Here is a 27,153-nt window from a genome sequence, read left to right on the forward strand (position 1 = left end):
GCTGCCTAATGTGCTTTCTTGGCTCTCAGTCACCTTGATATCAAAATGGAAAATTCTTATTTTTTATGGAATATTGCAGTATTTATTATAAATGATTTATCCTTGTACATCATTATTTAAAAAAATAAATAAATAAATAATGTGCCTTTGTATTCTTTAATCAAAATAACTTCCCCTTGCAGCAATAGCAAACCACAACGGTCCAATCAAGTCCTGATGGACAAAATCAAGTCCCTCCTAAATTTTTTGCTTGTTGAAGAAGCTCAGATATACATCACACTCTAAAAAGTATTTCCGGGGCCTTACCACAACTTAAATAAATGAATGGTTGCAAGTTAAAATTCTAATTGTTTCAATTAAACCGTTGTAAACATTATTTTGTAGAGTTCTGTTGGCATAATAATGTTGATCATTACATCAGCTTCAAGTTTTGACCTTAGAGGGCGTTCATGTGTAATTTTTTACCTAGGAAACTCACATTTTGAGAGAACTTGAAGGCAGCATAATTAGTTCCAGGGCTACAACTCTGGTAGTTGGAGCGACTTAATTTTTTTAATAATCAACTTAAAAATGTGTGTTTATGCTACAAATTATTAAGTTCCTCTAACTCAGTGTAGCTTATTGGTTGAACATAAATTCAATCAAAGTTGGCATAACTCAATTTTTTTTTTTTTTTTCCAAATTGCATTAATTTTTTTTCCAACACATTATTTTTTGGAGTGCACAATAGGGAAGAAAAGACTATTGAAACTTCTGTTTCTTGCCAAATTTAAACATGCAAACAATCTAGTAATTAAATATTTTGCTGTCATCAACAACAAAACTGCACGTGGAACCATTTTGGTTATGAGCATTGCCATAGAAACTAATAATATCTCAGTCTGGGGATGTTAAAAATTCTGAGGAGAATCTCTGAGTTAAATAATTCCGACATGACGTGAACACAACATTAGATCAAACCTTTCATACAGTCCTTTATTAAAAGGAAGCTCAGACCTTTATAAAAAAATTAAACCCCTTTATTGTTTCTCAAATACAAAAGAAATACAAAAAGAAACACAGACAGCAAGAGAGACACTCAGTCAGCGGCAGCAGTCTGAAGTACAGCTCAGTCTTTTGGTTCAGTACGTAGTTTTTTTTCCTCATTCAAGATCTAGGCCAGATCGTTCTTGTCCGTGACCTCGGCGTGGCTGGTGTCCGAGCCGCCCGGTGCCAGCAGAGTTCTGCGGTTATAGTGGTGGCCCTTCATGATGCCTGAGTTGTTGTTTTCATTGAGGATTTGTTTCTGTTTCTGCCGGTTGAGGGACTGGACCAGGCCGAGCACAACGGCGGCGAGCGAGTACTGGCCCGTGAGCTTCCTCGGCTGCAGGATGAGCGGGTTAGGCTGCACGCGGCCCATCAGGAAGTGCGTGCGGATCTTGCCTTCCTGTTCGCTGATGCCCTTCACGTAGATCTCGCCTCGGTACTCGAAGGCGAAGCCGCGCTCGTTCAGGATGGCGTAGGTCTCCTCTGGGAGCTGGATCTTGCCGCTGACACCCGTGCTGTCCATACGACTTGCTAAATTGACCGTCTTCCCCCAAATATCATACTGCGGCTTTTTAGCGCCGATCACTCCAGCCACCACAGAGCCATGTGCCATACCTGAGGGAGAGAGCGAGCAGAGCGTTAGCATCAGCAAATCTCGCTGTTCACCTTGTTAAAAAGACATGATGGTGCAAGCTGCAATGGAGCTACATTTCAGACTTTTAGGCCCTGTTTACACTAGTGCATTTTTATTTTAAAGTGCATAACATTTGCTACAGTTACACTTGGCAACTACACTACTCCAGAGTTTTTAACCCTCGAAAACTGAGACTTTTGGAACTGCTGCAGACTCATTTTTATTATGAAAACTCCTGTGTTTCGTTTCAGTGTAAATGGACCAAAATAGAGATTTCTGAGTATGAAGGAGTGGCTGCCCACATAACGCTACCAGAACACGACAATAACCTCTCTCAACGGATCTGTAACAGACCAGCCTCGACGACAGTGTAAACAATAACATGGAGACGAAACTGCAAGCTTCTCTGACTTTGTTGTCCTTTTTAGCAGCCATTGTGCAATTAAACTCGGGCATTTAGGCAGCTGCAGTATTTAAAAAATGCAAAGAGACAAACTATTATTATAGCAACTGGCACTAAGCGCAGGCCCAGTGTGCTTGAATAATATAGACGGAGATCTTTTTTGAAACGCAGTGGAAACGCCAGTATGGACAAGCATCATTTTCATTTTAAAACGCAGTGTTAAAATGAAAACGCACTAGTGTAAACAGGGCCTTGATAGAGTGCAAGAGTCCAGTTCCGGAAGAAAAAAATCGTCTTGGGTTACGAGTGTAACCCTTGTTCCCTGAGTAAGGGAACGAGACGCTACGTCGTTGACGTGATGGGAATCCTCTGTGTTTTTGTGTTCGTGAAGCACCACTGTATCCAACCAATGAGAGAGAGAACGTGACGTCATAGGCGGGCGACGTCGCGGACTATAAAGCACGCCCAAAAACAGAGAACGCTAGCTTCTGTGATATGTCTGAAGGAAGCGCTCCAGGCATGCAGGAGGTACGGCAACATGACGTAGCGTCTCGTTCCCTTACTCAGGGAACAAGGGTTACACTCGTAACCCAAGACGTTCCCTTTCGTGGGAACTATCGACGCTACGTCGCTGACGTGATGGGAACGCTGTCCCAACTATGCCGTGCCTCCGAGTGCCTGGCTGCCATCTTGTAGCACCAAAGCACCCGGAGTAATACTAACATTTAGGTCATAAAACCTAACAAAAGTATGCTGGGATGACCACCCCGCAGCACCACAAATATCAGCCAGGGAAACACCCGACCTGTGAGCTGTTGATGCCGCCATACCTCTTGTTGAGTGCGCCCTAATGTTCAAAGGACACGGGAGCCCTAAGGCTCTATAAGAAAGTGTGATGGCCTCAACCACCCACTTACTCATTCTTTGTTTGGAGGCTGGGCCCCCTCGATTCGGGGACCCATAACATACAAAAAGCTGGTCAGATTTTCTCCACAGGGCAGCTCTGTGGACGTAAGTATCCAGCGCCCTCACTGGGCACAGCAGGTTAAGTCTCCCCTGATCCGGTGTAGTAAACGGAGGGGGATAAAAAGCCTCCAGAACAATGGGACCTGGGACCCTGGTGGGGACTTTGGGTATGTAACCAGGCCTTGTATGCAGGAAGGCCTTAACCATACCTGGTGCAAACTCTAAACATGATGGTAACACCGAAAGAGCTTGAAGGTCACCTATTCTTTTCAATGAAGAAATGGCTAATAAGAACACAGTCTTCAATGTTAGCATTTTGTCCGACACCTCTTCCAAAGGTTCAAAGGGCGCCTCAGCCAACCCTTGTAACACAATGGCCAAGTCCCAGGTCGGAGATTTTGGGCGCACTGAGGGCCTCAACCTCAGTGCGCCACGAAGGAAGCGTACAACTAAGGGGTCTCGACTTACCGAGACACCCTCCATAGAAATGTGGTAAGCCGAAATAGCAGCAACATACACTTTTAGTGTGGAGTACGTTAGACCCTCTGACAGTTTTCCTTGAAGGAATTGAAGCACATGGCTAATAGAAGAATGGACCGGGTCCACTCTGAGATGACTACACCATGTAGAAAACACATTCCATTTATACATGTAAAGCTTCCTTGTAGATGGAGCCCTGGACTGAAGGATGGTTTCCACCACCTCCGTTGGGAGACCAGAATCTATGAGTCTTGCCCCCTCAGAGGCCAGGCCCACAGTTTCCACATTTCTGGACGGGGATGAAAGATCGTGCCGCCCGCTTGGGACAGGAGATCCTGTCTGAACGGAAGCTCCAGAGGAGAGCCGTAAAGGAGAGAAACTAGGTCCGCAAACCAAATTCTCGTTGGCCAGCAAGGAGCCACCAATATTAGATGCACCCCTTCCTGGCGTACTTTGTCCAGAACTCCCGGGAGCAGAGAGACTGGGGGAAACGCATACAGGCGTCGCCTCGGCCACGTCTGTATCATGGCATCCAACCCCAGAGGAGCTGGGTGCCTCAGAGAATACCACAGAGGGCAATGGGTTGACTCCTCTGTGGCAAAGAGATCGACTTCCGCTCGACCGAACACTTTCCATATGAGCTCCACTACCTCGGAGTGGAGCTTCCATTCCCCGGACTCGCGCCTTGTCTCGACAGGGCGTCCGCCCCCATATTCAGATACCCTGGGATATACGCCGCTTTCAACGAGAGTAACTTCCCCTGGGTCCAAAGGAGGATACGGCTGACTAGCTCGCACAGTGGACGAGACCGCAGCCCCCTTGGTGATTTATATAAGAGACCACCGTAGTGTTGTCTGTCTGGATCAACACATGGTGGCCCCTCAGGTCGGATAGGAAGTGTTTCAGAGCCTGAAACACTGCCAGCATCTCCAGCCGATTTATGTGCCAGGAGGCCTGGTGTATATCCCACCGACCTTGAGCTGAGCGACCACTCATGATCGCTCCCCAGCCCGTGAGGGACGCATCTGTCGTAAGCATTACGCGACGACATGAAGTTCCCAACACGGGTCCCTGGGACAGGAACCAAGGCTTTTTCCACATGACCAGAGCACGAAGGCATCGCCGCGTGACTTTGATCATGCGAAAAGGATTTCCCCTCGGGGAAAACCCCTTGGTCCTGAGCCACCACTGTAAGGGTCTCATGTGCAGAAGGCCAAAAGTAATAACGTTGGACGCAGCTGCCATCAGACCCAACAGTCTCTGAAACTGTTTTACAGTGAGTGACTGGCCTAACTTCACCCCTTTCACGGCCCCGAGGATGGAATCCACACGAGCAGGGGACAATTGCGCCTGCATCGTGGTGGAATCCCAGATTACACCTAGGTAGTTTGCAACCTGCCTCGGGACCAGCACACTCTTTTTGGCATTGAGCCTCAACCCAAGCCTTTTCATGTGCGACAGAACCACATCTCGATGTAGAACTGCCTGACGTTCCGTTTGAGCTAATATCAACCAATCGTCGATATAGTTCAGTACACGGATGCCCCGGAGTCTCAGCGGAGCCAAGGCTGCATCCATGCACTTCGTGAACGTGCGGGGTGACAGTGATAGGCCGAAGGGAAGAACCTTGTATTGGTATGCTTCGCCCCCGAAAGCAAACCTGAGGAACTTCCTGTGAGAAGGATGGATGGATATGTGAAAATACGCGTCCTTCAGATCTATCGCCACAAACCAGTCCTCGGATCTGATCTGTGGAATAATCTGTCTGAGTGTAAGCATCTTGAACTTCAACTTCTTTACAGATCGATTTAGTATGCGTAAATCTAGAATCGGACGCAACCCTCCATCCTTCTTTGGAACAATGAAGTAGCGGCTGTAAAAGCCCGACATTTTGCTGGGAGGAGAAACCCTTTCTATAGCTCCTTTTTGCAAAAGCGTCGCAACTTCTTGTTCCATAACCAGAGACTGCTCTGGAGCAACCACAGTGTGAATCACTCCACTGAACTTGGGGGAAGAGAACCGAACTGAATTCTGTACCCCCGTTCTACTATGAACAGCACCCATTTCGAAACATTCGGAAGACATTTCCACTCCTCTGAATGATCTACTAAGGGTACCAGCCTCTCGAGACTGGTCTCTGGTGTTTTTTGAGCACTTGGCTCGTTTATCTGACGCGGCGCACCGGCAGATAAACGAATCACGTGCTGGCCGAACCTCCTCGGAGGATCGACAGGGACTGCTGCGCCCTGTCGCACACTGGGTGGCAGGGTTGGCAGAACAGTCCCTTGAGGGCGCCGAAGGGGAACGATAGAAATTAATCGTCGAACCCCTTCGGAGGGGGCTGCCCTCAGAAACCCTGGCCCACGAGCGTCAGGATTTCTTTTGGGAAGCCTTCCGGGAAATAATGACGGTCCTCAGATCCGCCCTACCCCCGGAAGGCTTCGGCTGTGCAGCACGCTCCGGTCCCCAAGCTTTCCGCGGGGGAGCACGGGCGGCCACACTGGCCTTTTGTTGGGGTCTGTGCCCCGAGGAGCCGGCTGTCGGCTGAGGCTGCCCCCGCCCGGCAGCCTCAGGGGGATGAGTTTTTCGAGGGAGGAACCTTTGAAACGCCGCCTTCTGCTTCTTTGCCTCCTCGAACCTGTCGACGACAGTATTAACTGCGTCACCGAACAGGCCCTCGGAGGAAAGCGGCGCATCCATGAGGACATATTTATCTTTGTCCTTTATGTCAGCTAGATTGAGCCACAGATGTCTCTCCGTGCCCACCAGTGCTGCCATGGAGCGGCCCACTGACTTGGCCGTCTCCTTGGTGGCACGGAGAGCTAAATCCGTGGCTCTCCTCAGCTCTTGGATTGTCTCAAAGGTTACCTCCCCACTTTCATCAATTTCCCCCAGCAGATCAGCTTGGTATGCCTGCAGTATACTCATCGTGTGCAGACACGCCGCAGCCTGACCCGCTGCCGAGTAAGCCTTGCCCACCAGATTTGATGTTTGCTTTAATGGTCTGGTGGGCAATGTCGGGATTTCAGGGACGATGCAGACTCGGGCGAGAGATAGCTCGCAAGCGTCTCTTCAACCCGAGGCATCGCCCCATAACCGTGTTGTTTCAGCCCGTTAATATTGCTGTACATGGATGTTTGCGGGCTGAAGACACGGTACTGCACGGGTCTGTTCCACGACCTCGACACCTCGGCGTGGAGGTCGGGAAAGAACGGCAGTCCCCGACGCTGAGGCAATGACCTGGCTGGAAGAAAGCGTTCGTCCAGTTTGCTCTTTATTTTGGGAACGCTTTCCTCCACGGGCCAGTTTATATTCAACTTTTTTACTGCCCGGGCCATAACCTCAGCAAGCTCCTCATGGGCTGGAGATGAGGATGACGGTCCCTCATCTCCACCCTCGATACCTTCAATATCAACCTCCTCGGAGGAAGATATATTCAGTATCGGTGTCTCTCTTCGGGGGGAAGAAACCGCAGCGCGTGCTTCCACCACCAAAGAAGAGACACTAGATCTAGCAGGTAAGGGGAGCGATAAGGCAAAGCCCGTCTCTCCCCCTCTGCTAGATCCATTTGTGAACCCCACGAGTGCAGCCTTCGCTGTGCCTCGGCAGCAGCGGGACCAGACCCGCGGGGAACACTCGCCGCGGCGCCCTCCTCAAAGAGCGCCCGGCGTGAGCGCAGCGCCCTGAGAGTGAGCCGCTCACAGTGCACACAGACAGCCCCCTCAAGAGCTGCCTGTGCGTGCTCAACTCCCAGGCATTTCACACACATCTCGTGTGTATCTCCCTCCACGATGAATCGCGGACAAGGAGGTGCACACTTAGTGAAACGCTGGCTTTTCTCCGTCATTTTATATATATATATGTCTTTTTTATGTGTCTATTTCACTTGTTAGAAACTCTTGTCCTCAGACAAAGAGATCACTTTCTGGCGAGATGGTAGACAGACAACAGTAAATAAGACAGACAAGATACAGATAGCGCTTACTGAAGACAACAGAAGCTAGCGTTCTCTGTTTTTGGGCGTGCTTTATAGTCCGCGACGTCGCCCGCCTATGACGTCACGTTCTCTCTCTCATTGGTTGGATACAGTGGTGCTTCACGAACACAAAAACACAGAGGATTCCCATCACGTCAACGACGTAGCGTCGATAGTTCCCACGAAAGGGAACTATTAATTTTTATCACAAAACATTGATTTTTTTTTTTTTTTTGTGATGATAAATAAATCTTTTATGACAGACCTATGATGAGTCCTGAAGCTATCAAGAAGCCACAAGTCATTGATTTCAATTTATTAATTTGACTGTTTTATGACATGTCAGCATCTAAGCTAATTTCAGGGTAAGAACAGAGTAGAATCAGCTAAACAAATAGATAGATAAAAATAACAATTAAATAAATAATTAACATATTTAGAAAGAGATAAAGGCTAGATAAACAGGAAAATCCTTTATCGTAATTTAAAATGTTTTCTATTTTAATATATTTTAAAATATAATTTATTTATGTGATGGCAAAGCTGAATTTATCCTTCAGAAATCATTTTAATATGCTGATTTGGTGCTTGAAAAACATTTCTTATTATTATTATAAGTTGAAAACAGTAGTGCTGTTTGGAATTTTTGTGGAAACCTTGATACATTGTTTTCAGGAAATTCTGATGAATAGAAAGTTCTAAAGAACAGTTTTAATAAATTTCTTCACTGTGACTTTTGATCAATTTTATGCATCCTTGCTAAATAAAGGTATTCATTTCTTTCAAAATTACATTTTTAAAGGGCTCTGTACAGAAAGATAAAATTTTGATTTTTTTTTTAGATGCACTTGAAATAGAAATTCTAGAAGTGTTCAATGTGATAAAAAACAAAAAACAAAACACCTAATAACTACATTACCCATGATCCTGAAATGATCAGTAACCATGGAAACAGGAATAGTGACTGCCCACTCCCACAATGCATTGCAAATGATATACCTGTAATCGAGTAGGGCCACCTAACAACCTCAAACATCTTATATGAATATTTCATCAGTAATATCTTTTCCAATTTTCATTTTTTTTTTTTTTTTTTGTAAAGTTGTGAATCTTCTCAGAGCTGGTTGTTTTCATTCATGGCTTTAAATCTGGAGAAAAAAAACTATGAAAATAAACTATGGGTAAAATACTTTTGGAATCAAGGCTGATAAAAAAAAAAAGTGGGCAGTCACTGTTGCACTCAAAATGTCATTGTCACTTTCAAATGTGTTTCTAAATTATTTGTGTTTAAATCATTTGACTCTTACCGATTCTGAGTTGGAAGTTGTTAAATGAATGTTTGTTGATCTCCTGAATGCTTTCATTCAGAGCAATGGCGAAATCTGCCAGCGCACACAGATGCCCCCATTTATCCTCACATTGCTATGGTAACACACATATATAGAAAGATTAGTGCACAAGCTAACCCTTTTATAGATTTCAAACTACAGACACTGCTTATAAGAAGACATCAGATAATATGTTTTAGCATGAGTGAGTGTGTAGGCTTCTGTATGTGTGTGTGTTTTCATACTTGTTTCTCAGGAGACAGTCCTGACACAGCCATGTACGTGCTGCCGATGGTCTTTATCTTCTCGATGTCCTGAAATCGCTCCTCCCCCAGCAGCTGTAGAGAGAGAAAATCTTTCAATTATGACATTAAGCTTTCATCAGAAGCTTCTGAGCAGGTGTGATGGATCTGTGCATCTTAGGTTAATCATCAATAATAAAGTGCACCTTTTATGCTATTTTAAAGGTTCTTGTTTTTGTTTTGGGGGTCTCCAACAACAGGTTTACATGCATCCAAGTAGTGATGGGTCAATCATAAATGATTTGTTCATTTTGAATGAATCTTTAATATGAATCAGGAAGTACGAGTTGTCTCAGAGAGTGATTTGTTCATTTTGTGTTGACCACGCATGGTTCTGTACCGGAAACAGAAAGGAGTGTCTATAAAGTACCTCAGGGATGACACGTTTTTGTAGGCCAACCCGGAAGTTAGCGGTGCACGGGTTCCCTCGGTTAAAAGCCTATTCATTTTTCCCATATACTTTTGGAAAATCGCAAAAAATAAGCTCTGTGTTTAACAAAGGGTTATGACACTTATACGTTTTGTCTATCAAGATAATCTTTACAAGTTAAAACAATGTAAATACATTTTGAAGCCTAAATAAAGTCGTCAGACTAACAAAGCTAACAGTAGGCTATATACGGACTACAGCACACCATGGTCGCGAATCAACGTCGTCACAACCAAGCTTCTTCAAACTGTATTTAAAAAACAACATTATTTAAAAACATGCTCGCTGATTATGATCTGCGCTGCGTATGAATACTTATCCACTTTTTCATGAGAAATGCTGTCAAAAGTCCCGTTTTTAATGATGACGTCTAAAGTCCCCGCCAAAGGAAGTAGTCCCTTTTAGCAATTTGTTACTAACCGCTGTTTTTAAGACACAGTAAAGGTTTAAAAAATCACAAGCGCGTTATAACTGGTGTGTTTTATGTCATAGATCAAAACGTGAAAGTATTTAGAGGCTTTGTTAACCACAGACCTTATTTCAGGCGATTTAGCAAAAAACCCATTCGAAAAACCCATAGACTTTACAGCGTTGGAACCGGAAGCCCTAAAATGCTAACTCGCTTCCGGGTCTTGCCTACAAAAATGCGTCATCCCTGAGGTACTCTATTTACACTAAGTGCAAATAGAGTCCTTTGTTGGCAAATGCTATTTACACTAGCTCCGCCCACCAGTATCTGGTAGGGCTACTCAAGTTTTTAAAACGGCTCACAGAATTCAACATCTTCAGTGGCGCAGCAGTAGCGAGTAAGGTTTGCAGACCTGGCTTTTAACGCAATCGTCGAATCGGCTTTTTGCAGAGCTCGCATTTATTTTCAATAAAAATGAAAATAATGTTCTAAAAGTGGTAATGAACTGCGAACAAGTGTTTAATAATATTAAAAGTGTTTATTGGGTAGAGTTAGGGGAAGGTGTAGGGAGGGTTTTTATTCTCCCAATAAGGCACCATCCATTAAATACATTAAATAAATAAATATAATCATTTACACTCTATGATATTATTGCAATCCTGAGGTGCAAATAGTATCTGCCAATAAAAAGTATAGATAGCATCTGATTACTATTTATTACTCTCATTACAAAGAACTGATATGTACATGGTGTAAATAGCATCTATCGCTAAGAAAATATGATATTTTCACTTAGTGTAAATTGCGTCTAATTGCTATTTACACTTATTGCAAATAGCTGCTGCTGAAACAGAAATGATTAGCTCACTTCTTGAGTTTTCGGGTCTGTCGTTCGAGCTTTTGTCACGTGACGTGACAGCTGTATTGGATACAGAAATTAGTTAATAATTCCAAACCTTCCTTACAAACAAGAGCATAGTTCGTTTTTTTTTACTCTTACAGTTATGTGATATGTTTCTGGTCTCAAATTTCTTACAATTTATACATTTCTGTCAAGACGGTTCTTTTCCATAACTCGTGATGAACTAACTACTCAGATCCAAAGATTCAGGAGGAGGTGAACTAATCATTTCTGTTTCCAGTACAGACTGCATAGCTTCAGCCTATGGGGATGTTACGTGACAAAAGAACAAATGACTCAGATTGGGAGTTGAGGTGAACTAACAGACTGCATAGCCTGAAGATCCAGATAAGCAATTAATTAATCTTTTCTGTTTCTCATAATTTGGCCTTGGCTACATTATATGTTTTCTTATTCTAAATGTGATCAACGTTTATGTAACAAAATGAACAAAATGAATTGAAAAAAGATTAATTCATTTTGCTAAACTAGAGTCAGTGAATTCTAAATTCCCATCACTACATCGAAGGTAAAAAATATTTAATGAAGGATTCGGTCTCTCTAAACCCCTTGTTTCTGAGAGCCTACTCTGCTCTGATTGGTCAGATGGCCCAGTCTGTTGTGACTGGTCTACTGCTTGCAGTGCATGTCTGAAAGATTCACCCATTACCTTATCTGAATTTCAGTTCTGGAAGCTTTCTTAGCCCTTGTATACAAGTGATACAAATAGTATGATGGCGTCGGTTTAATTGTGTTGATTCCTTTGGTTGCATGCAAAATGGATTTACTTTCAGAGCAACACAAACCAAACTCAGCTACAACTACAGTGTTTAAGGGCGGGTCAAAGTAGATGTTGTCCGTGGGCATCCAATGAAGACCAGGCTGGCATTATTCAAATGTGTTACAAACCTACATTGGTTCAAGCAGGAAGTGAGACTGGAATTACTGGCAACTTGTTTTAGGCAGTTCTTTTTGCAGACCTTTCACGTTCACAAATAGCTACAGTATATTACACATTACATGAAAGGTAATTTCTGAAAAAGCATAATACAGGCACTTTAAAGGGATAGTTCACTCCAAAATGTCAATTCTGTCATTATTTACTCACCCTCATGTCATTACAAACCTGTATTCTGTTTTTCGGTCAAAATGGACTGTCATAGAATGGGTTTGGATCAACATGAGTGTGAGTAAATAATGACAGGATTGTCATTTATTGGTGGACAATGTGTTTAAACACGTGTGTGTGTTGGTAGAATTCTGACCTCATCAAAATCAGCGATGATCTCGTTGAGCAGCCGCAAACACTCCACACCCTGATTATTCATCTCCGTCTGCGAGTAAAAATCCGCAAAGCCCGGAATGGAGGCGAACATCACTCCCACCGTGTCATATGATTGCGAGTAGAGCTCCTACGGATGGAGACCACACATTAGAAACCTCCTCACTGGAATGAAGTCAATTTCAGATAACTTCGGTTCAGTTTGACACATGTAAATACATACAGAAATGTGGGTCAACAATATGCATAATGTGTTGACCACTAGAGGGCAGTGTTGCTTTATAACTAACACACTTGATTACCTCATAAGGGGGAGTCAGAACAGATGCATCTGATAAGGCTGATATCTGATAAATGTCAATACAACACATACAACATACAAAAAACATGGTTTACATATAATATGTAATATAATGTTATTAATTTTAGTATGCAATACAATATGTTAATATATATTAACAATGTTATATTTTATTTATAACAAAATAATATGTAAGAATAAATATATAAATGAACACATTTTTATATATAATTAATCATCTTAAAAAACAAACAAGTGTAGCAACAACAACAACAACAACAACAAAAAATGTTGCAATGGCAACATTTTTCTGCATGTTATAAAACTATAACAAACGCACTTGGTTAATTCATAATGCATCTGACAAGCAGGGTCATTATATTCAACTACAACTAAAACCATAAAAAACATTTCCATTACTTGAAATAAAATAAAAGTCAAAGGAGACAAAATAAAGTATAAAAAAATGTAAATTTATTTCATTTGAGCTAGTTGTCAAGGCTAGTTGCTTAAGAACCATTTAGTTTAACTTGTACTAAATTAACAAACTAAAACTGAAATTAAAATGAATAAAAACTGTATAGACATATTTACAAAAAAAAAAAAAAATGACAAAACACAAAATTACTATAACTAAAATGGAAATGATTTCAAAATTGTCAATTATACTAAAATAACACTGCTGACAAGCTAATATTTTATATATAATTCAAATACTACAAATACAAAATTAAAAAACATAGGCATAATAATAAAATAAATGTTATTATTTATAATATGCAATAAATTGTTAATATAATATAATATAATATAATATAATATAAATTAATACTTTTTATAGAATTAATCATCTTAAAAACAAACAAGTGTTACAAATTATAGTCTCTGCATGTGTACAATAATTATAAAACAGAATGGGTCCTGTGTGATCGGTGCCTGAAGGGCCCTAAAAAATCATGGCTTATATACACTTCTCATATATACATGGCTATGAACAGACCTCATACGCACTACGTATTATGTCACAACATACGGATATACCACACTTTTAAAATAAAGTGTGCAGATTTATTCAGACAAATTATGTGCTATATTTGACATCTAATGTGTGCAAACCGCAAGGCCACAGCTGTAACTACTTTGCTGTTTAAAGAGGGAGCTGTGGTCAATGGCATTAGGTTAAACTCTCTCCATACACACTAAACATTCATCATTGCACTGATACGCCCCGCTGACGCATGATGTCATCACTGCATGTCAGTACTGCTGAGCGATTATGTGTAAAAAGTCAGTGACTGTTAAAGACAAGTGTAGAAAACAGGTAATAATACACTTAATAAGTGTTAGTCACTGAACCAAATTACTGCAGTGCCCTTCAAGAGTGGCAGGTTTTGCGAGCAAGACCGCGGTATGTGTGCATGTGTGAGGGAGAGGGATCATTTTCTCATCTTAATAATAGCAGAGAGTGGCATAAATTATGGTTCACACACTCAGACACACACACACACTTTTAGCGTCACCAGTTAAATCATGCCTCAATACTCCACCTGATTATAAATGAATGGGATAATTAAAGCAACTCAATACACTCACCCACACACACAGGCTTAATGGATGCATTTTTTATCCGTGAGTTATAGAGCTCCATTATTTAGACTCCCTATTGTCTGATTGACTGACAGCGGAAGATTCCAGAAATAAACAGAGGAGTCACATCAGGACAAGAGAGCACACAAACACACACACAGGCTGGCTTTACGAACTCAAAGGAAAGGGCAAAGGAATAAGAAAAAAAGAAAAAAAAAAAGAAACTAGCAAAAAAGATATGCAGGCACATAAAACATGGCTGCCACAAGATAAACAATCTATGTTGCAAGCACAACAAAATTAACCAGAACCAGAAGCTTTTCCAAATGGGAGACAAATTGAATTAAGCTGCCTACTAAGATATCTTATTTTTAGCAAAATTCTAAGGCAACACTGCCCACTTCCCGCATGGAGAAGGCTATCTCAGAATGTATTTGTACAAGCTAACTGAAGGAAAAAATCTGAGTTCTGTGTGATTAAAAAGACTATACACTTTCTGCAAGAAATCGCTTATGCTGCAATTATCTGATAAAAAAACAGTAATTTTATGAAGTATTTTTACAATTTAAAAGAAGTGTTTACTATTTTAATATATTTTAAAATGTAATTTATTCCTGTAATGCTGATTTTATCAGCATCATTACAGTCTTCGGTGCCACACGAGCTTTCAGAAGTCATTCTAATATAGCATTTATTTGACATATAAATCTTTTGTAAGTTTATAGTTTTTACGGTTACTTTTCATCAATTTAATGCATTCTTGCTGAATAAAAGCATTACTTTATTTCCTATTTAGGCAGCTTACTAGGTTTTGGATAAGAGAGCTACAGACTTTACCTGTCCAGTTGGTACAGTGCGTATTTAATTTGTTCTTTTCTTTGTTTTGTTATCTATATTTATTATTGATTTGTGTAAATTTCTTAATTGTTTTTGACTTCCGCAGCAGCAAATGCTTACAAAAAGTTGATTGTCAGGCTAATAAAGCACAACAGAAAACAAAGACAGTGGCAGTGATTCATCCTCTCCTCACTTGTTCTTGCTGTCTAAGTGCTGCCATGTTTTTCCTGTCAGACTAAAGAAGTGAGACACCCAGATCCATTCTGTCTCTATACCTCATTGTCTCTGTCTTTCTCCAGGAAGTGGCGTGCGACATGGCTGGGGAGAATGTTCCGGAGCATGTTCTCATTGTGTTCACGCAGCTCTCGCATCTCATTTATCTCTTCCTTCGCCTGTACACGCCATAGGAAGTCCAGACGAGCAGTATACTCCAGCTGAGAGACAGAGAATGAAGCTAGTCAGACAACAAAGAATAAAAAGCATCACAAGATACATTAAATCATCAAAAGCAAGCAAAAACACAGGACAGCCAATCAGTGTTACAGTCCTATACAGTTATTTTATAAAGCATGTATGAGGCTACACAAGCCTTGGCAGAGAAAATCGGCTGAACAGCTCAGTATCTGCCCATATCATCTGCTGCTAGCTGCATAAACATATAGCCATTATGACATCTTAAGAACTAGTATGACCAAATAGCAGTTATTTGGGGGTAATCAGTTTTACTTTTCGGTATCAAATTAGACTAATCTACGTTTTTGCGTAGCTGACATTAAAAAAAAATTGTGAACAGTCTTAAATAAAAATAAATTAATGACTAACGTTTATGCAACCAGCCTCTGATAACACTAACTTCACGACTGAATGTTCGTCACCACAAATGCAAAGAATATTATGAATTTGCCCCTGCTACCTAGCTCATAACACACAGACAGTGAAAGACCAAAAAGTGCTATTGTATATATATATATATATATATATATATATATATATATATATATATATATATATATATATATATATATATATATATATATATATATATATATATATATATATATATATATATATATATTTGTGTGTGTATATATATGTCAGTATTTTCACCCCCCAAAAAAGGTTTTAAGCCAGTTATTTATATCTTTTGCTGTAGTGTGTCAATAGGAAATATCCGTTCACATTTCCAAACATTCATTTTGCCATTAATTGTAATAATCCAGTGAGATTTTTGAATACACAAGGAGTCTGACAACACACAGAGATCTGATCTCACCATCATCGAATCAGTCTGTGATTTCATTTAGAAACATATGAAACTGAGACAAACTAAATCCAGGAGAACTGTGGCCGTGTCTTCAAGATGCTTGAAGAAACCTGCCTGCAATAATACAGTACTGTGAAGAGTTTTAGGCACTTGTGTAAAAATGCTGTAAAGTGAGGATGTTTTTAAAAAATACTGTTATAAATAGATTTTATTTATCAATTAACTTATATTAACTAAATCAAAACAATATTTTGTGTGACCACCATTTGCATTTAAAACAGCTCTTGGTACACTTGGGCATTGTTTTTCAGGTAGCTTTGGAGGCAGGTTTCTTAAAATCTCTTGGAGACACGGCCACAGTTATTCTGCATTTGGTTTGTCTCAGTTTCATACGTTTCTTCATGTAATCACAGACGGATTTGATGATGGTGAGCTCTTATCTCCATGTGGAGCACTGGCTGTTATCAGTCTTATTGTGTATTCAAAAATCTCACTGGATTATTACAATTAATGGCAAAAAGAATGTTTGGAAATGTGAACAGATATTTCCTACTGACACACTACAGCAAAAGATATAAATAACTGGCTTAAAACCTTTTTTGGGGGGTGAAAATACTGACGTGCCTATAAGGCTTTTACACAGTACTGTATATGTATGTGTGTGCGCGCGTGTGTGTGTGTATATTATATAGATAGATAGATAGATAGATAGATAGATAGATAGATAGATAGATAGATAGATAGATAGATAGATAGATAGATAGATAGATAGATAGATAGATAGATAGATAGATAGATAGATAGATAGATAGATAGATAGATAGATAGATAGATAGATAGATAGATAGATAGATAGATAGATAGATAGATAGATCAGATTTTAAACATATTTTTTATTATGAACATAGGCCTGATCTGAAGGAAGATGCTAAATCTGAATGCAGGTAATAAACTCGCTCACTCTATCTCACAATACTCTTCTCCATAATACAGTACGCTTCAATGAACAATATCAATTGAGAACATACAGTTTATGTTGCTAAGAGTAGTTGCTAAGAGTGTTGCGTTTTATTGTGAATAAAACACAGCTATTGACGAATCAGAATAAAGGGCAGGAACTAACTACTTTATATATGAAACATTTCTATTCATTTCTAACAAATAGAAAAGGAAAAAGGCTTTAAGTTTCAAAGAAGAGAGAGAGAGAGAAAGAGTAGGTATTTCTAATAACTGTCAGCAATACTAGGCAGATGAATAGCAAATACACACTCAGCAAACACAATCCAGTCACTGGAAAAAAAGGCACACAAAAAATCCTAGCAACTAGAGGAGGAAAGCATCTGTAGGTAATCAACGACAGGAAAGATGCAGAGAGGTGCACGTTCTTCTTAAATGGGGAAAATAACTTCAGAATCATCAGAAATCAGAAAAGTATGTAGAAATGCTTTACAACGTTGATTGCAAACACCCTTATATAGGTTCATGTTCAAAAATATTCTTAATTAAATGTGTGTGTGTAAATATATATATATATATATATATATATATATATGCGCACACACATTTAAACAAGTATTAAATCCCCAAATTTCTACTTTTTTATAGTGCCATCCATTTGCAGCAGTTACAACATTCAATGTATTCAGAAGTGCTTTAGCTTACTTTTGTAGGTGTGATTTTGGTCAATTGCTGAGGCAGACTGCTCCAGTTTGTTGAGGTTAATCAGGTTTGTACATCATTTTCAAACAGTGCCACATATTCTTAGTTGAAGTGAGTCTTTGACTAGGGTATTATAGGTTATTCACACTGTTGTTTCTGAGCCACTCCAGTAAGTTAATTAAAAAGTTAATTTGGCTTTGGGATCATCGTTCTGCTAAAAGCATCAGGGTTTTGGCAGATTTCTCATCTATTTCTCCCTCTGTTTAAGCTGATGCTGAGTCCCACAGCAAGACGCCACCACATTACTACCAACTAAATTGGTTAGGGGGCAGTCTTGGGCTAACGGTTAGAGAGTCAGGCTGGTAAACCAAAGGTTGTGGGTTAGATTCTTAAAGGGATATATATCCATATTTAAAACTTTATAAATTCAAATAACTAGCTTCCGGCGGACGACCATATGCAGAATGCGCAAGTCGACTTGCGCCAAATAATCCTCTGACGCGATGCATGACGCAGGATGGAGGAGTATTGTAAGCTCTCTCGCGGTTCAAACAAATAGGGTTGTGCAACAAATTTAAGCTCCTCTTCTCTTATATCGAAATCATCCGACATTTCTCCTTTGAAATCATAATTTTAGACTTATAATTCATGACCGGTGATTTGTTTTGCTCTATCCTCTGCGCCTCTGTGTTCGTCATTATGTTGTGCGTCAGGTCAAAGGATACTCTTCCGTTGCAAATTGACTTGCACATTCTGCGTACGGTCGTCCGATGGAAGCTAGATATTTGAATTTATAAAGTTTTAAATATGGATATTTTTCTTACAAAAAAAGATTGCTTTGCTTCAAAAGGCCTTTATTATTCTACTGGAGTCGTATGGATTACTTTTTTTTAAATGGATGGATGCATTATTTTTTACTTCAAAACCATTATAAAACCTTGGAAGACTATGGATATTTTTGATTGTGTTTGTCTAAAGGAGATATACACCTAAGATGGCTTGAGGGTGAGTAAATAATGGGATCATTTTCATTTTTGGGTGAACTATCCCTTCAATACCAGCAGGAAATGACTGAGGAGCCCTTGAGCAAGGCACCTAACCCCCAATCGCTCCACTGCTCCGGGTGTGTGTGTCCACGGTTTGCAGTGTATGTGTGTGCACTGACTTGGATGGGTTAAATGCAGAGGACAAATTCTGAGTATGAGTTACCTTACTTGACCCTCAGGTCATGTCACTTCACTTAAGTTCACTTAACACTGTTTATACCTATTTTTATGATCACAAGCGGTCAGCCAAGACATTCTGCAGTTTATATCTGCACAAGTGTCTCAAATGTGTCTCCTGTGACCACTTGTGTTCAGATTTCAGTGGAGGCTCTCTGATTTCATGAATAAACACATCACTCTCTATGTTAGTGTTACTGCATGTTGACAAAGTGCAAAAAGGATCTCTATGATGCATCAGGACAGATTAGTGTTTACACTACATGTAACATGCGCTTCTGCCTACTTCTGTACAGTATGTGTTTTCAGTAATTGGATTACAAAGTGTTTTGGACCACTTGTGATTACATCATCTGAAATTAATCTTAATTTCTGGTCTGTTTTTTTAAGTGACGGCTATGAATCCTATAGTCTCCTTCAAAGTCTCTCACTGCATACAAAATCAAATACTTCCCTAATATATATAGTATGTGAAAAACAGTACGCCTATGTCCAAATACATAGTATTCAGAGTGCATATTCGATGGACACTTCCCATGAGTCCACAGGAGAGGATTTATGAAGGGAAGTGAAGCGACTCAACTGATGTCACGTGACAGTAACAACATGGCAGATGTAGCATGTCCAAATTTGATTCATATACCCACATTGATACTATATAGAACATACTTTTGTTACCGGTCACAAAGTAAATTCAAATTAGCACCTACTTGGTACGAGATTTTGGACGCAGCATCTGTCTTGTTTGCAAACAGTTATACAAGTTTCGAAATCGAAATCGCACATTTTGTTTACGAAATTTAGTCTGTGCAACCTCAAAATATATTTGGAAGCATTTGTGTGAATGCAAATAATTCTTGTGGTGCGACCTGTTTTCTAGAGATGCACCAGTCAACCAGGCCTAAAATCTTTTTATAGTTTTATTTTGGCCGATCTGTTCCAGACTTGCACACAAACTGCATTTTTCAATCATTTCCCAAAATGTAATTTGTGTGAAAAAATTACAAAGTCTCTAAACAAGACGTTAACAGGCCAGACAGGGAACATGCTGAAGACTGACAGAAAGAGGAGAACACAGATGCACCAGCAGAGAAAATACTGTACCAGGTGCAGCAAGATCACTGTTCATGATGTGCGAAATATAAGCCTACCCAATAAGTACTTTTTATATAATTAAACACTCGTTTGCAGTTTATTTCCACTTTTAGAACATTATTTTTTATTGAAAAGCTCGGCAAAAGGTTTGCGAGCCTTATTCACTACTGCTGCGCCACTGAAGACATTGAATGTCGCTTGTCTTTTTTTAAACTTGAGTGGCCCAACCAGACATTGGTGGGTGGAGCTAGTGTAAATAGCGTTTGCCAACAAGGGACGCCATTTGCACTTAGTGTAAATAGACACTCCGATATATGAATGTATCTCTGAAGAGAACTGATTGTCTTCAGAAAAGTTTCGATGTCATTTTCTTTTCAAGTCAAGTCAAGTCAAATTTATTTATATAGCGCTTTTACAATTGGTAATTGTTCAAAGCAGCTTATAAATAAGCTGTACAACCAAGCGTGGTAATATGTAACATATACAAGATGGTGCTACATTAAGCCAATGTCGGCTGACTCCCAGGGGTGGAAAAAAACCCCTAGGAGAAAAACCCAGCGTGCTAGCACTGGGAAAAAAGTCCTAGGAGGGAAAAAAACCCTTTTCCTCTTATCTCTGTATAAAGTATCTATAAGTGTAGCACTGATTCGTGTACAGCCGTACTCAAAGAAACACTATCACTGCTGCTTTATAAGCGCCACCTACTGTCAGAGAGTGAATTTGCATTTTTATTCAGACCGTATGCTTTTTTATATTTATAAATAAGTTGTAGTTGTGGTGTATGCTCCTTAATTTTTGGGGGGTGCTTCTAAATTTTTGCTGGTGCAATCAAGTATAAAAGTTAATTTTGAGTCCTGTAATATGGGGACAGCCTGCATCTGGGTCACTTCTATTTCCTGCTAGAGCCCTGTGCTCTCTGCCCAATTTGGCAATCTGCATTTGCTTTACTCCATTTAACTTCTTTGGAACACTCAGTCTACATTCACAGCTGTCCTTCAACTTCACAAGATGAATCATGATCGTTCATTTGAGACTGTCAGATCAATATAAATTGTCACATTAAATTAAGTTTCAGTGCTTTGAAATAAAACGTCACAGACAGTTTAATGAGGGTTTAAGTCTTCTCCCCTTTTACTCTCTAAAAAGGACAATACAATACTGTTCAAAAGTTTGAGGTCAATCAATTTTTAGTTCACCCAAAAATGAAATTTCTGTTATTAATTACTCACCCTTATGTCGTCCCACACCCGTAAGACCTTCGTTCATCTTCTGAACACAAATTAAGATAATTTTGATGAAATCTAAGGGTATCTGAACCACACATAGGCAGCAACGTCATTGCACCTTCTGAGGTCCAGAAAGGTAGTAAAATAGTCAACGTGACTACACTGATTCAGCCTTAATGTTATGAAGCGACAAGAATACTTTTTGTGCGCAAAAACAAAACAAAAATAATGACTTTATTCAACAATTTGAACCGTTGTCATATTGATGTATTGAACTCAGTGCAGGCTTCCTTTTTACGTCCGAACGCAGACTTAGTATTGGCTGAAGCTGAATGCATGTGATGCTGATGCAGGAGCCAGCCAATAATGAGTCGGCGTTTGAACGTAGAGCCTGGAAGCTATACACTGAGTTCACTACATCAACTACATATGACAACGGTTCAAACTTTAATAAATTCGTTATTTTTGTTTTGTTTTTGCGCACAATAAGTATTCTCGTTGCTTATTAAGGTTGAATTGGTGTAGTCACGTTGACTATGTTTTTACTACCTTTGTGGACCTCAAAGCGTGCAATGACGTTGCTGCCTGTGCGTGGTTCAGATACCCTCGGATTTCATCAAAAATATCTTAATTTGTGTTCCGATGATGAACGAAGGTCGTGAAACAACATGAGGGTGAGTAATTAATGACAGAAATTTAATTTTTGGGTGAACTAACCCTTTAAAGGGGTGGTTACATGCGATTTCACTTTTTTAACTTTAGTTAGTGTGTAATGTTGCTGCTTGAGCATAAACAGTATCTGCAAAGTTACAGCGCTGAAAGTTCAATGCAAACGGAGATATTGTCTTTTAAAGTTATGGCATTTTATTGCCTACAAAAACGGGCGGTTTGGACTACAACGTGCTTCTTCCCGGGATTGTTGACATCATAAACCCTTGCTATTAACATAAACACGCCCCCGGGAACACGGAACAAAGTGGGCGAGGCCATGTGGCGCAGCATAATGAAAGCGGAAGAGTTGTTTACACCGAACGCGAGCTGCGCGACGCAACGCGTCAAAAGATATAGAACCCATTATTATCTGTGATATTTTCTACACTGGATGCGGCGCTGAAGACAGATTCCAGAATCTACACGAGTTCAATGCTGGATTTACACAAAGGCTTTTACTGAAAGATGAAGCAGTTCCTACTTTAAAAGCAGAAGCTGCTGTTTATTGTCTTCAAACTGTAAGTACATTTTATTGTTTATAACTTACAAGTCTTGTATAATAAATAATGTTATAGTTCTGTTGCTGTTTTTAATGCATCTAGGACATATACAAAGAGCAACTCGTTTTTGCTAGCCAGTTAGCTAAATTCTAGTGCAACAAACACTAACAAACTTCTATGTTCATAGACAAACAGTTGTTCATGCTATAAATTAAAAGATACTTTTACAAAAATGCGACTACTCAGGCATGTATTTACTACAGGAAAGCTTTAATCAGGATAAAACTGTATATTGAAAGCTAACAAACAGCAGTGACAGCATATCTAAACACTTTGACACAAATACTAAATACCATTCATAAACGTCCTTTAAAAGCCGCGATTGGAGAGGTTCTGCTTTATCCTCTCATCTGGGTCTGATTCGGCTCAATTTGATACAGCAATATAGGCGCTATTATTTACTTTCCACCTAAGCGCGTAATAACGGATGGTAAGGGGCGTGGCGTTTCCAGACGCTTCAGTGAATCACGATAGACTGGGCCAGTTACCAACCTGCTAACCAATCTGAGCACATTGCGTATGTCGGAGGGAGTGGCTTCATAGAAGCAGGAAGTCAAACGAGCCGTTCATATGACAGTGGAAACAGAGGTGTAGAATAAAGATAAAATATACTGTATGAAAAATACAGCGTTTTCAAAAAAACGAAGCATTAAGACATGTTATACTGTGCCCCAAAAACACAATCAAGCCTAGAAAAAAAACACGTAACCACCCCTTTAATAATTTTGTTGAAACAAGGATCTTTTTTTTTTCAGGATTCCTTGATGAATAGAAAGTTCAAAAGAACAGCATTTATTTGAAATATAAAGTATTTACTGATACTTTTGATCAATTTAATGTGTCCTTGCTGAATAAGAGTATTAATTTCTTTTAAAAAAATTCTGGATTTTTTTTTTTTTTTTTACAGACAGCTTTACAGACACTTCTTGCATCCATCTACTTCTATTGCATGAACAAGAGCAGCCTAGATATTCTGAGAAGCTAAACATGTCCTTTTGTCTTCCACTAGGAAAAACATTACATGAGTAGATAATGACATCACCATTTTATTTCTTTCATACACTGCACTCAGTAAGTACACTGAAAGCTTTGGCAGTGTCTTTGCGTTACGTCTCGACTTTAAGAGGAAGTGAGCCGTGCTGCATTTCTGATATCTCTGTTCACCCTGGCTTCCATCAGCTCTCTTCCAAACGAAGAGCCCCATCAAGGTCCCGCCTAATTAAGCAGTAACACACACTCATCTGCATGCATTAATATCCAGCTTTAATTGAAACTGTTTCACAAAAGCGTCCAGATTGAAAAATTAATTTACTAACAGTCAGGGCATGATGTAAGTGTTTGTGCATTTGTATGAGTGTGAACGCATGTGTGTGTGTGGGTGCATTTATTTGTGTATGCTCTCAGGCTGAATATGGAGTGAAAGATGATTTTATGAGGAGTAATTATGCAAGTGGGGCAGACAGGGGTGTACGACTGTCCGAATGATTATTAAAAACACATCAACAAGACTGACCTCCATTAACCTCTAAAACACATACACACAGATGTAGAGACGGACACACACACTCAGACAGTGTGCATATCACCCAAATTACTTTTGACAAAGTGTATGAAAAGGGTTTAATACAAATTAGTTTTCTAAAGTTATAGGTGTCTTGGGAGGCCCGGTTTTGAATCTCAGCACTGTCTGTAGGTGTTCAGGACTTTATCTCTGTCAAAAAAGCAATTTAGACAGCTGAAGTCTGGCAGCTGTTACAATAGAGACCAAAATTAATGTATTGTTTTATCCATGATAAAGTGATGTGCTGAGCTCTTTGGAAGTGACGTACTGGTTCTCAAGGCTCTCACTCAGCAGATAATACAACAGTTATATCCCCTCATGCCTTATTCTCTTGAGTAAGGCACGTACCTGTATTCACAGGTTAATCAAGGGGAACATGTGCTGAATTTACCCCAGAGGATCATTTTTTTGCCCTTTCAGATCTCAGTAGACCCAGTGGAGTTTTCAGTTTATAGAAAGTATTTACTTTGTCCTAGATGTTTCTCATAAAATACCTTACAAGGACTAAACAGACACACTAAAGCAAAAAACTAAAGTCATCTGTTCTCCTTTTAATCTCAATGCTGCCTACAATGCAAAAATAACTTATTAGTATATTTTTATTAGTCCATTTTGTTAAAATTTCTAAAAATCCTTAAAAAAAAGATTTTCTTGAGCATTTTCTTGCATTCCCTTGCAAACGCATTAAAACATATTTGGCTTAGTGAGCGAATGCAAAAATTTGCAAGAGATCACAAAAGCATTTAAATATAATTTTTCCTCTCATCACCATGTACCTTTGAAGCTCTGTAATTGTTTTACATGTTGTGAGTATAAATAAGAAACAAGTGAAAAAAACTGCCAGTACAATAAGAACAAAATACACATTCATGATTTAATTCATGATTTTAATATATATATATATATATATATATATATATATATATATATATATATATATATATATATATATATATAATATTAAAACAAATCTTTATATGCAGTGTTGCTTCTCAAGTAAATGTTCCTTGTTTTATACATTTTGAAATATTTTAACTGGAAAACAAGATAAATATACCAAGAATGTTTTTATTCCTTCTTAATTCTTTATTCTTAAGAATGTTTTAAAAATATTAAGAAAAATTAGCAGTAGAAGCAATTAAACAATTACATGATGTTAAATAACCACTGCAAATAAACAAACATAGAGTAGGGTTTAAAGTCTGAGAGGACTAGAGAGCAAAATATTTTAATTACGGCTGTCAACCGATTAATTGCGATTAACCGCATCCAAACTAAAAGTTTGTGTTTATATAATTTATGTGTGTGTACACTGTAAACCCGAATAGTACTACTAACTTATAAAGATTGAGTACACTGCAATTAAAGTCTGGTAAATCATTGATGCAACTTAAAAAATTACATTTTCTGCATGAGGAGTTTAGTTAGATCGAGAATGGGCTGCAAAACTTCAAGGCTGTTGATTAACAGTTCATTCAAGTAAATGGTGATAGTCTCTAACCAGAAAGATAAAGTGTTAGTTTATTCAATATTTCAAATAAATTTCAATTTTGTTAGTTTTAGTTCTACTAAAATAATCTTTGAGTTGTTCACTTAAATGTTTTGAGTATACTGAACTTATCGGGTTTTACAACCAGTTTCACTTGTTATTTATAATTATTGTTTACTTTAAGAATTTGAGTTGCTTTACTAGGTAATAATCGGTGTCTATAAAAATTGAGTATTCTAAACTTATCGGGTTTTACAGTGTATATACAGTGTGTTTACAGTACATATGTGTGTATACTGTGTATAATTATGTATATATAAATACACACATACATGTATATATTTAGAATACATGTATATATGTAGAAATATTTGCATGTATATATATTTATGTTTATATAGAATCACTCATATATATATATATATATATATATATATATATATATATATATATATATATAAATATAATTTTTTTTCTTAAATACATGCATGCGTGTGTAATTATACACAGTATACACACATACAAACAAACTTTACAGCCCTAATTTCAAATTTCAAATGTTTCTTACTCATTTTACAATAGATCCTAATTTCTTAGATATTTTTAAAACTTAAACTTTCAAGGTTTAAAACTAGATTTTGAAACCCAAATTTTCACTGTGGCCTCAGACTTCTGTATATGAAGAGTAATCCCTTATAGACACTGACTCGTAGTGACTGAGTGCTTGTTCATTCATCCGAAACACACACACACACACACACACACACACACACACCAAGATGAGCATAAATAAGAAATGATCAAATCACTGTCCAAGAAACACAAGCCAAGTCCCAATCCATAGGCCAAGCAGTGCCAGTGGCACCACCTGCCTAAATGACACACTGTTGCCATGGATACAAGGGGAGGGGGTAAATATGGACAGGCAGTTTATAGCTGGACACAAACACATGGCACAAGCACAAAGCATTTCAGTCATATGTGAGACTCCATATGCCTTAATCAGAGCAGCGTCGACACCACACACACACACACACAGCGCTCACTTCTCTTTCTCTCTCGCTCATCACCACTCGTACCGACTCTTTCCCCTGATCTACAGCATCAAAGACAACAATCAGTAGAGTGAACTTAAAAAGCTTTGCACACACTGTGCGTCAGAGAGAGCAGGGCTTTTATATATTGACTGTGAAACCTTATGAAGCAGCCAATAACTTGCCTCCGTTTCTTAGAAACGTGACATTATAAAATAGGAACTGAATGGCCCCTGATCCGCTGTCAGGTTAGTGTGTGTGTGTGTGCATCTGTTACCTGTTGGCCGTGGTAGAACACAGCTAAAAGGAACATCGCCATGAGAAGCAGAGATGTTTCCTTGGTTCCCAGGAAGCTTTTGCTGTAACCAGGGTAACGAGACAGAAAGTCTCATGAGCTCTGCAGCACGTTTATAATGTCCAGAGTGCAGTTAGTTAAGACAAACATCTATCATAAATGTCATAAAGAGCC

The 27,153-nt window shown here is 39.2% G+C and overlaps 1 protein-coding gene across 1 annotated transcript in view; it reads right to left on the bottom strand.

Moving 5' to 3' along the window:
* Nucleotides 1-1,115: 1,115 nt before the first annotated feature.
* adcy8 (adenylate cyclase 8 (brain)) overlaps nt 1,116-27,153 on the bottom strand; it is a 72,812-nt gene continuing 46,774 nt past the window's right edge. Inside the window, exons 13-18 of the mRNA XM_067362328.1 lie at nt 26,962-27,043; nt 15,138-15,296; nt 12,121-12,267; nt 9,059-9,151; nt 8,793-8,907; nt 1,116-1,641 (exon numbers count right to left, since the gene is read on the bottom strand). Of these exons, the coding sequence (XP_067218429.1) occupies nt 1,154-1,641; nt 8,793-8,907; nt 9,059-9,151; nt 12,121-12,267; nt 15,138-15,296; nt 26,962-27,043 (1,084 nt within the window). The 3' untranslated portion in view covers nt 1,116-1,153. The remainder of the gene's footprint in view (nt 1,642-8,792; nt 8,908-9,058; nt 9,152-12,120; nt 12,268-15,137; nt 15,297-26,961; nt 27,044-27,153) is intronic.

Source organism: Chanodichthys erythropterus, chromosome 16 (assembly GCF_024489055.1).
Source record: "Chanodichthys erythropterus isolate Z2021 chromosome 16, ASM2448905v1, whole genome shotgun sequence".
Classification (NCBI taxonomy): domain Eukaryota; kingdom Metazoa; phylum Chordata; class Actinopteri; order Cypriniformes; family Xenocyprididae; genus Chanodichthys; species Chanodichthys erythropterus.